The sequence below is a fragment of the Bufo bufo genome, chromosome 2 (assembly GCF_905171765.1).
Source record: "Bufo bufo chromosome 2, aBufBuf1.1, whole genome shotgun sequence".
NCBI lineage: Eukaryota > Metazoa > Chordata > Amphibia > Anura > Bufonidae > Bufo > Bufo bufo.
In genome coordinates, this window is record NC_053390.1 from 338641842 (window position 1) to 338653551 (window position 11710).

The window sequence follows — 11710 nt, forward strand, 5'->3', positions numbered from 1 at the left end:
TAAAATATAAGGCATATCAAAATCAAGCAACCTACTCGTTCACTTCCACCTTCTTTAATCCTTATAAGAAAATTAAGACTAGATTCTCTTTACCTCTTTGACCAAGTGGATGCTTTATAGGTTTACCATTTTGTGTTCGCTGCGCTGAATTCTAAATATTATCTGATTGCAAATACCAGCAGCATGTGTTCTCCAGGAATATATCAGGCCCCACACCCCTGTATTAGAGAGCCGTTGCAGATTTGACAACCTGTTCGTTCGTTCATTTATTACAAATTTTGATGGGCACCACGTAACACAATTCATCAGTGACTGTCTACAGTTTCCCCCTCAGCCCTGAACCGTGGCAGTATGAGGGCTCTAGAACTGTCCACCGACATCGGAGAAAACACAGATCAGGCGTAATTAGTTTTTCTTTCTTTTTGGTGTTTGGGAGTAGATTTATTCCATTTACTGTTCATAAAATAATTTATATTTTATACTGTATATTTTATGAGGATGGACAGCGGTTTTAATTAAAGCGGTTTTCTAGGACTTGCGTATTGATAGCCTATTGTTAGGATAGTCCATCAATATCAGATGAAACGGGGTTCAAACTCGACACCCCCTACTGACTGAAGGGAGCGTGGCATTCTTGTAGAAAAATGCATGGCCAGATGTTAGCTGTAAGTCGATACAAAATTATGAACCTCACTACTAACGGCATTTTTGTACCCATCACTTTTGTGTGTGTTTTTGGCTAGATTGCTTATTCCGTTTTTAAAACACAGCCAGGTCTGGGTATGGTGTACTTTTCAGGTGTCTCCATTAGACTTTTCTACAGGAGAAAAATGCATATTGAAATGTACAGGGGTAAAAAAAAAGCATTGCAAAAACACAAAAATTTCATTGTGTCATCAGTAGTTCATCAGTATGGATAGGATGGATGGCCGTCCGGCAAACCCTCTCCCTCCATGATCAGCTGTTAGTGGCAACTGCAGGGGTTCCCAAAGTAAACAGTGTATGGAGCTGGAACACCACAGCTCCATACACCTGTGTAGTGGCAGTTCTCGGGTACTGCAACTCGGCTCCCATTTATGTGTGGGATGGGTTGTGTTTAGGGATGAGCGAATCGACTTCGGATGAAACATCCAAAGTCGATTCACATAAAACTTTGTTAGAATACAGTATTAGAATGTATTGGCTCCGATGAGCCAAAGTTATTACTTCGATGAATAAATTCAAAAATTAATTTCTACTGTAAAAAACCTTTTACCGAACTGTTTCAGTTCCAAGTGGTACCTTGGAAGTAATAACCTTGGCCCATCGGAGCCAATACATTGTAATACTGTACGGAGCGCTACTCCGTACAGTATTCTAACACAGTTTTATGCGAATCGACTTCAGATGTTCCATCTGAAGTCAATTCGCTCATCCCTAGTTGTGTTGGTCCATTTGATCATTCCTAATTTTTCTGTCTTGTTTTCCCTTTCCATCTTCAAAGGACCACAGCGAGATGCACAAGCAGCAAGAGAATTCATCTTAAAGATGTTCGTAGATCTGAATCCAGACAGTGACAAAATAATCTACTCTCATTTCACCTGCGCCACAGATACGGAGAACATTCGCTTTGTCTTTGCTGCTGTCAAGGACACTATCTTACAGCTGAACCTGAAGGAATACAACCTGGTCTAACTGTGCCTGCTAGCTTTCCCAACCCCTTTTGGGCCATTGAAGAAATGCAAAAAGGACTGTATTATCTTACAAGTGAAGAAAAGAAACAATTTGCATAATACTAATTTATTGCCGTCCTGAGCTCTGTGAATGATCAGAGTTTGTAGTAATTATTATTTTATTTAAACTATGTAGAGGAAAAACTGCTGCACTAACATGGCGGCACCAATTTTGTAGGAGAAAAACGACTTTTGTTTTGAATTGTAAGTCGTGCACTCACAAGGGCCTGTTTAATTTGTATTGCTTTTTAATTTTTCAGAAGAGAGCAGGATGCTCTTGGGCTCCTTCTTTAAAGTATTTTAACCTTTTCAACTTTAAAATTACCATAAAGTTTCCTGTTCAAGAATCCCTTTCATTAGAAGAAAACAATTAGGCATAACTTTTTTTTTTTTTTTTTAATGATTAAATTCAAGCCATCTTCTTCTTTGCTAATTTATATACTTTTTGAAGTATAAAAAGTATTGATACTGTGATTTTTAAATTATTAACATGTATAAAGTAGATTTGGTTTTTGGTACTGTCTTGTCACTTTGAGGTAAGATTCAATGAACTCATCAAGCAGTTAGGTACATGAGTTCACTCTTTAGCTATCACATAATGAGATGACAAAATGGCAGATAGGCGAGTGCTTATGTGTGCAAAAAAAGAAGACGAGAGGGGACTTAGCGTCCCATTTTTTCTTTTAACGGAAGGGGGATTAAACCATTGGAGATATTTCAACACTGAACACATCTCCCCCCAACTTAGTGCAGTGTGTTCCACTATACCGATACATTTCTTTTTTTTTTAGGATTTTTAATGTGGTGTTATAGAGCTTAATAAATAATTTGTGCAGAACCAATATCCAGTTGCCAAATTTGGCTTTTTTTTTTGTACTGTACATAGACAATTAAAATGCCAAAACTGACTGATTAGGTTCCAACTGCATCTGATGCCTGCCAAATAAGCCATTTCACTTTCATACAGTAGGTATTTTAATTCCTAGTATTCCATTATACTTGCCAAACAGTCTGTGCATGAATTACCTACGCAGGTAGCCTTGTATTTAAAGATGTTTTTGGTGCCCTGTATGTTGAGGTGAGGTGCCATATGGATTTTTATTTTAAATGAAGCTCTTACTGTGAGCCTCGAAGGACCTGCAACACAGTTTAAGTGCACTCATTTCCTGACCTTGTTAATAAGAACAGTTACAAATAAAAATAGAGTAATCCAAGATTTTTTTTTAAATATGTTCAGACCTGCTGTTATGTGATTTATATGAGAAAGAATATTAAAAAAGAAAAAAAAAAGAAATCCAAGTATTAGTTCTTAATGATTATGAAATGCACCGAATGATGTCTTTCCACAGTTTCCTTTGCACAGCTTTGCCATTTTCTACTTTTTATTATTGTTGTTTTTATTTTATTTTTTGCAGTATACAGTTTGTGGAGTTTTTGCAAGCTGTTCAAACGGAGGGGGTGCTCAGCTGTGCCATTTGTTTTATTGCTATGCAGCATGTGGGGGGGTGGAAGAGGGTCATGAATGCTGAAGCCACTGCCTCAGGGATGCAGAGATGAGCTGAGAATTAAGAAAACACTGAATGCAGAATGTTCACGTTTAACCCATTCAGTCCTGACATTTGGAAATGTCCACAGCTGGAAGGATTAAATAAATTATGTTACTACTCTATCCAAAAAATCCCCCCATAACTTTTATTTTTTTTCCCTTTTTGCTCCCCAAGAATATACATGTAATTTAACAAGTATAGTTAAAGAAAAATACTGTTTGTAGGTATAGTGCAATTATAAATGCTATAATCATTGTACATACATCTCTCTATTTCTATACATATATATATATGGCAGCATCCATATTGGCTTTGTAATCATTAGTTTTTGGCAAACTGAATGTGCTGTATTGATAAATATGTATCTATGTAATTGTATTGTATGTCTTATAGCTTATTCACATTTCAAATATTGTTTCCTTTTTTTTTTTTTTAAGGAGAATGTACATTTTATGAGTTTACCGTCAGGATTAATTTTTATATATTTTTTCCTTTCCCACCATTTAAATATTGACTATAAACAATAGCTCTGGTACCCAGGTAACAGATGTCATCTGAACTCTTTCTAAATATGGGTACAATTTATAATGGATATCTAAACACAAAAAAAAAGATAAAAAGAAAAGTCTTCATTAATGGCCAACACTGAAGAGCTTTCTATTTGGAGGACTCCATTATTGTACAGAATGTGAATGGATTACATAATACAGTGGTTACCTACCAGCACAAGTGTGGGGGTTCAACATCTTTTCAGTCCTGAGAGGTTTGGAAGCTTGTCACAATCCATTGGAAGGACCTGAATTTTTAGAAGGGTATAAATATCCTCATGAAAAAAAGAATATAAAAACTAATATATACTTTTTTCATGGTCCTAGTTGCACACATTACTTTTTGCAAAAAGTATTTCATTAACATAAAGTATATCACATACGTACAGTATATTCTACAAGGTGTTAGCACACTTCTATTGTATATAGTTGTCACCAATGTTGAATTTCTAGTCAGTGAAAATATGAATATATATTTGTTTTTCTTTTATTTTTCAATGATGCTGTGACATAAATGAAAATTGACACTGAAGCTTCACAAAATTTTGCAGTAGTTGCTTTTGTTTCGGGGGGTAGGGGGTCGTTAGATTTCTATGCACCAATTTCTCTACAGTTAACTTTCTTGAGAGGATAGGAAAACAGTGCTATGCTCTAAGCGCTAACTGCAAAGACATTTCCTAACCGAACCCTAAAAGAGCAGGCCCAGAGGCTGAGATTTGTTACATGTCATATTTTTCAACTACATATATCACTGCAAAAAAGTAGACTGACATCTCTGGATGTTCTTGGGGCTATAATGATTTCCAAAAAGCGAACAAATTTCGAGAAAGTGACCAGTGGATTTTTTTCCTTAATCCCCCTCTTCCAGTTCGTTTTATCTGTTTATTATGTAGGTAACCAACTCTTGCACAAAACTAATAATTTAATGCACAGGGGTTCCCACTAAGAATGTATCAGTGTTTCCAGATCTAACAGTCATGCCTTATAGAGCTCCAGAATTGATATTTGTGCCTGAAACCTAAATTGTAGGCAAAAAACTTTTTTTTTTTTCTCTTCAAATATTGCCAAAATCGGGTGTTTTTTTTAATGTCCTGCATGGGAACCTAGACCATTGCTAGCACAATTAAACTGTAATATGAGTGCTTTTTAAAAAAAAAATTAAATAACAATGAATGCGCTGTACTGCATTGGTGAGGGTAGGTTACTATACACATTTTAAGTGCAGGCTATCTTGATGTGCTGGTGTTCAAGTGTTAATTTTTTAGGTTCTCCTGGCACACATCAGTTGCCTCAGTGTTGAGGAAAAATATAATGTGTGGGGAAGGGGCGCATATAAATGCATTGCTGGTCCTTACAGCACTTCAGTGAGTAACGTACATATGTTTCTCTAAATGTGCAAGTAAAAAAAATATATATTTTATTTTTTGGGATTGGTATGAGTTAAAATGTGGAGAAATGGGATGCAAGGGCTGCAGGATGTGGCTTTGCTCATTTTTACTATCTTTCTGTGGTACATTGTACACAACTAAAGCTCTTCCTTCCTATCCTTCTGGTATTGCATCACTAATGGCATCTTACCACTCCTAATAAAATTTGAATTCAGTGGTTTGCATTGTATGATGTTTTTGACTTTAAGGACAGATGTCTCCAATTCTGCTTTTTTTTTATTAACATGGACCATTATTGTTTCAAAAATGTTCTATAACCTATACATCCAACCAAAGATTCACAAATTGTGCTTCTGGGTGTATATATGTATATGTTAATTTTATGGCACATATGCAGTCATGTATGTGCACTACATGGTTTGCTATGCTTTCAGTATGTTATTCTGGGACGTCGTCATGTTGCCACAACTTAAACTAGACAGAAGACAGATGTTGGAATGTGGTAAACGTTTCAAATCGATAATCAAGCATCTGTTAATTTTTCTTTTCAATTTTAGTTAATTTGGCTTAAACTTTGAAATTATACTTTTTATTTAATTGTTTAGTATCAAATTAAACAGTGATGCATTATGCCTTCTGTGTGTCATGAATTTCAATTTTTACATGGTTATTTGATACAATTGAGCATTAATTTTGAATAGATGGTTCCTTTTTCCTGTAGGAATGCATGTCTGACCTAATCACACAGTGGGCCACCTTAAGGGTCCATTCACACGTCTGTTTCTTTCCTGATCTGTTCCGTTTTTTTGCAGAACAGATCTGGACCAGTTCTGTACCCATTCATTTTCAATGGGTCCTGAAAAAAATCGGACAGCTCAATGTCAGATTTTTTTTTCAGGACCCATTGAAAATGAATGGGTACAGAACTGGTCCAGATCTGTTCCGCCAAAAACGGAACAGATCAGGAAAGAAACAACGGACGTGTGAATGGACCCTTACTATGTTAAGTGCGCCGCATTTGGTGCATCTCATTGACACATGTATTTTTCTGATGCGCCAAAAAGAGTGACTTATGCAGACTTCCTTGACATTTCCTGTTTTTAAACTAGAATGTGGGCATGAACCGCTTTTGTCTGTCTTTTAGATACATTTATGAAGCTGGTATCCACTATTCTGGTGCAAAAAAAAAAAAAGTGGTGCAAATTAGAACAACTTAGGGGTGGGTTCACATCACGTTGTGTGCATCCTGTTCACATATATGTTAGGGGAAAAAAAGATCTAAAAGCACAGCACACCACGTTCTTGTATCCTGTACAGTCCAGTAAAAAAAAAAAAAGTTTTTATTTTTATCCAATGGATAATTTTTTTTATTTATTTTTTTACAATGGATAAATGAACACCGTATGTTGGACGTAAATGAGTATAAGCATCCAAGGATATATAAAGCCAAGTAAGTTAACAAAACTGTTGAACAATAAACATGTAACCAATAATAAGAAAGATATGGGTCATGCAATACAAATAAAAGGCTAAGTTCCAGTCACTCTCCTGGTCCCAGAGATTTGAGGGCGAGGGAGGAGGATGACGAAAAGGAATGATCAAGTCTTCCATGGGTTGTCGTATATGGTCATAAAGACAAAGCATTGTAGGTTAGGAGACTTGGCACATGTCAGACATGGATGTCATATTGCTGAACATCATTTTCTGCTATCATTTAGGGTAGCATGGTCTAATGTCTTTGGTGGGCAGATTTTTGCGCGTTGGTGCATGGGGACACATTTTTAGGGCATGTGGACAGATTCTTGATGTATGCCAACGCCTACAGATAGGTGGTATAAACTAGGCGTGCTAAATATGTGCCATGTTTATCATACAGAAGAAAACCTCTGGAACAGAAGCACTGCTCTGAGTGTTCTTCATCTTTGATCGTCTCTGCTTGTCTGTCTAAGGATGTAGCCTACCAATCCATAAAAAGCAAATGAAATCCGTACACAACATGCTCAGGCAGCCAAGCAGAGGGGATTAAAACCAAAAGTGCAGAGTGCTCAGAGCAGCATTTCAGACCCTTCATGGTTTAAACAAAGTTTTAGGTACCATTTTAAGAATCTGTCTGGGTGCCCAGTGTGCAAATTAGATAGGATTAGTAAATCTAGGCCAATCTGACCATGGCCTTTAGGTACTAAGTACCATTTCCATTACAACACAATTCCTATGAATATATAATACCTGGGCCTAAAATGTGCAAAGATACACATTTTCTGTAGAGTTGAAGAGCTTGTTTGTAGCTACTGATGGCATGCTCCAAGATTTCAAGGTAAGCTAATATTTCCCATGAAATGAGATCAATCCCTTATCAAAATTCAGTGTGTGTTGTTTCAAAGTTTGAATGAGATAACATTGCAAGGAACACACACAAAGTCTGAATCAGTACCTATATGTTATTAAATGGATTTACCTACCAAAAGGTCTGGGGAGTTTACACACATTTAGCATCTATAGTATGACTGAAACACCCCCACCCCCAGTTCTAATAAACTGAATTTACAGCTCCATAGAAGTGAATGTTAATCTAAATTTGGTTCAGTGGAACAGATTTAGTTTGAATGTTGCAACCATAACGCAGTCGGGACAATAAACATTTTTACTAAGTTGCCACATGCTAGCCAATCCTATTTGATCTATTGCAGAATAGAAAAATTCTAAAACTCTTTCATTCTGGGTAATTATGTAGCCTATTAATTTACTTCACTTGTGCCCAAAGTTTGAACAGCCCCATTCACATATTTTGAACATGTTATTAGTTACAAAAATTTCTGGAACAGATTGGTCACATCTGTCTGTTAACCTTTAAGCCTACAAAATGCTCGCTTGCACTGATCCAATATCATACAGAAAGTGTGCATTTGGTGAAAATTCAACACCAACTTGAAAATCATTATCCAACAAAAATTCCAAAAAAGAAATCTGAAAAACCTACTGACAGTAGGTTTTTCAGATTTTTAGATTTCTTTTTTGGAATTTTTGTTGGATAATGATTTTCAAGTTGGTGTTGAATTTTCACCAAATGCACACTTTCTGTATGATATTGGATCAGTGCATGTTAGTTGTTAGTGTTCATGACTGCCCTCCTGGCTAATAAGGAAGCCTATTAGAAGAATGTTCGTCAGACCGACATGGGCAAACCCTTCAGGGAAATTTCCCTGTGGCCTGATGCCCAGGAGATCACTTAATCCCTCCTCTTGGCCATCAAGGTACATAAAGATCTGATGCTAGGCTTGAGCGAATCGACCTTCAGATCTTAGATCCAAAGCCGATTCGCTCAAATAACCGTACTTAGATTTTAATGCTGTCTCCGTACAACATTAAAATGTATTTGCCTGTCGTGTGAAACTTTTGTGAATTACTACTGTATTCATATCTGCGTATTTAAAATGGCAATCCGAAGTGGGATTTGGTACTGAGGTACCAGCCAGTACCAAATCCAACTTTGGATTGCTATTTACATTTTTTTATTTATTTTTTGCAGAATGATTCAACGGAACCAATACAATTTAATGCTGTACAGAAACAGCATTAAAATCAAAGTATTTGAGCAAATCGATTTTGGATCTATGATCCAAAGGTAGATTCACTCAAACTCTACTCTCAGCATTAATTTAGGAGCATCAGCGGGATCCTACACCCCATAACCACACCTTCTGATACGGCTGACAGAGCGCAGACAGAAGCAAGCGGTCCATGAAAAAGCAGGGGAAGCTGGACTTTTACCTGGGGAAAAGCTGTCCTCCTGGAGACACCTCTCCACCTCTGCTATCCCACCAGCTAGGCCCCGACAACCCAGAGGCCCGTAACAACCCCCTGGATGACATGGCTGCTGACTCACCGAACGCCACGTCTGGCATGCTCCCACCTACATCTCCAGACTCTCCGACCGCATGCACGAGACTCAGAGATGCCTGCAGGTCTCCGGTGGCGAGCCCACAGAAGCGTGCCAATCTCCCAGCGCCATCTTCAAACTCGCCTATGGCGGGGCAGGCGTGGTCGCAGCAGGCTGAACAGACACCACCATGTGAGGTGAGCAACCACACCATTCTAACTATCCAGGCGATCCCAACAAATGATCAGCCTGCATCCAGCAATCTACTGAAGGACATGATGGTCCTTTTTTTTTAGTAAATCCATCCACAAGGATTTGTCCTCCTTAGTCCGTCCACTCCAAACAGCGGTGGAGGCCATAGACTGCAGAGTAGATCATATAGAATCTAAGATGGGGGACTTTGCTACCTCACACAACCAGCTCATAGATACCCACAACGACATGTCAGAGGAAGTTGATTGCCTCAAAGCAAAAGTGGTTGACCTGGAGGACAAGTCCCTCCGGCATAACCTCAGATTTCGGGGAGTCCATGAGGAGATAGCCCCCAAAGATCTGACTCCCTATCTGCAGAGCCTCATGAAAACCATGATCCCTGATCTCTCTCCCCATGATCTAACCCTGGATAGAGCACACAGGGTGATGAGGCCAAAACATCTTCCTAGCTCGTCTCCAAGAGATGTCCTGGTGCGTGTTCACTTTTTTCACGTTAAGGAAGCGATACTGGCGGTGTCTAGGAAACTGGGCACACTGCCCTCTCCCTATTGCCAGATTAAGGTTTTCGCAGACCTGTCAGCTATCACCCTCCAACAGCGTCGATCCCTCAGCGCATTCACTACTGCTCTGAGACGCAATAATGTCCCTTACAGATGGGGATTCCCGACCAAGGTCCTGATACACCATCAGGGTGTCGTACATGTTATCACTTCCCTGGAATCCGGGAAGAAGCTTCTGGACTCCTGGAATATCCCGATGGAGGTCTCTGACCAAGGCCCTGGCTCACCTACTCACCTGGACTCTGAGTGGCAACTGGTGTCCCAGAAGAGGAAATCCCACCGCTGATATGTGATATGTGGTTAGCAAGCTTAATGTTTTGCCACGGTAGCGCTGTGCAGCCCTTCCCGGCCATGAGCCATAGTATATGCCCTACCAAGTGATCATCGGCATTACATGCCGATCTATTATTTCTCCTTTGTTATGTTTTTCAGTTAAGTTGTGCAGAATTGCTCTCTTAATTTGTTATTTTATTCAGTACATTTGCAGGATATGCCGCGTGCAGGCTTTGGTGCTACCGGAACTCCCTATTTGCAGTGCACTACGTTTAAATACTGTGTTATGCTTCCACAGCGTAGACCCCTCTCCATGTGGTCTTTAAAGTAGTTGCTGTAAACACTAAAGGCTTGAAAAGCCCATTCAAAAGATCTATGCTGTGGAAGGAGGCAAGGGCTCTGGGAGGGGATGTCATTTGCGCAACTGAAACGCACTTGTTGAAGGAGGATGCCCATAGGCTAAAAAAACTTTCATTTCCCTCATGTTTTCCACTCCCATTATACAAAAAAAGCAAAGGGGAGTTATGGTTGCCATTAAAGACACGGTAGCGTTTCAGTTGTCCAGATCTATAGAAGACCAAAATGGTCGATACATTATCTTGATAGCCTCCATAAATAATGTAACTTACACTATGGTTTTTGTATATGTCCCGAATAAGCACCAACTGCACTTTTTACGTAAGCTAATGAACAAGGTGAACGCAGTTAAGAGGGGCCTGGTCTTGTGGGGGGAAGATTTCAATTTTGTGTCAGATCCTCATATGGACTCGACATCCAGAGCTAGAGTTCACCCCCCCAAGGTCTCAGCTCCCTTTTACTAAGGGAAGACCTCTATGATGTCTGGAGGTTCCATCATGATAGAGAAAAAGATTACTTCTTCTTTTCTAGCGCCCATCAAACTTACTCCAGAATAGATATTTTTCTGGTAGACCGCAACCTCTTACGTAACGCCACATATTCCTCTATAGAACTAATCACATGGTCTGACCATGCGCCCATCACACTGACCATTAGCGAAACTAACAACTTACTCCCCGTGGAGCAATAACACGTTTCTGTTGGAACACCCCAAACATAAGTTAACATTACGAGAGGGGCTAGAAGAATTCTTCCGCGTAAATGATGGCTCTGTGTCAAACCCCTTCTCCCTGTGGAACGCCCACAAAGCGTTCATGAGGGGCTTGTTCATTAAATCTGGGCATAAGGCAAAGAGGGACCAAGAGGAGCGTATAACTGCATTGACTTCACAGATCAGATCCTTGGAGTCTAGCAACAAGACCAACCCCTCTGCTAATTCAGCGACCCAACTGCAAAACTTACGCCTCCAATTAAAAGATTGTCTGCTCTATAATTATGAGAAACGCCTAAAATCAGTGAATGCGTCCTACTATGCCTAAGACAATAAATCAGGGAAACTATTAGCCCGTAGACTGAAGGAAAGGGCCTCTAAAGCTAAGATACCCTTTCTCATGTCGAAGCCGTCGGGTAAGAAGATAATGGACCCACAAGGAATTGCAAATTCCTTTAGGAGCTTCTATGAAGCCCTCTACAACCTGACGCCACAGTCGGAACCATCTCCTCAAACGGCTGTA

General features: G+C 39.2%; 1 protein-coding gene across 1 annotated transcript in view; it reads left to right on the forward strand.

Annotated features, from left to right (window-relative positions):
* The window catches only part of LOC120989135 (guanine nucleotide-binding protein G(q) subunit alpha), a 154057-nt gene extending 148230 nt beyond the window's left edge, over positions 1-5827 (forward strand). The window contains exon 7 of the mRNA XM_040417053.1: positions 1484-5827. Within this exon, the coding sequence (XP_040272987.1) occupies positions 1484-1674 (191 nt within the window). The 3' untranslated portion in view covers positions 1675-5827. The remainder of the gene's footprint in view (positions 1-1483) is intronic.
* The last annotated feature ends 5883 nt before the right edge of the window (positions 5828-11710 follow it).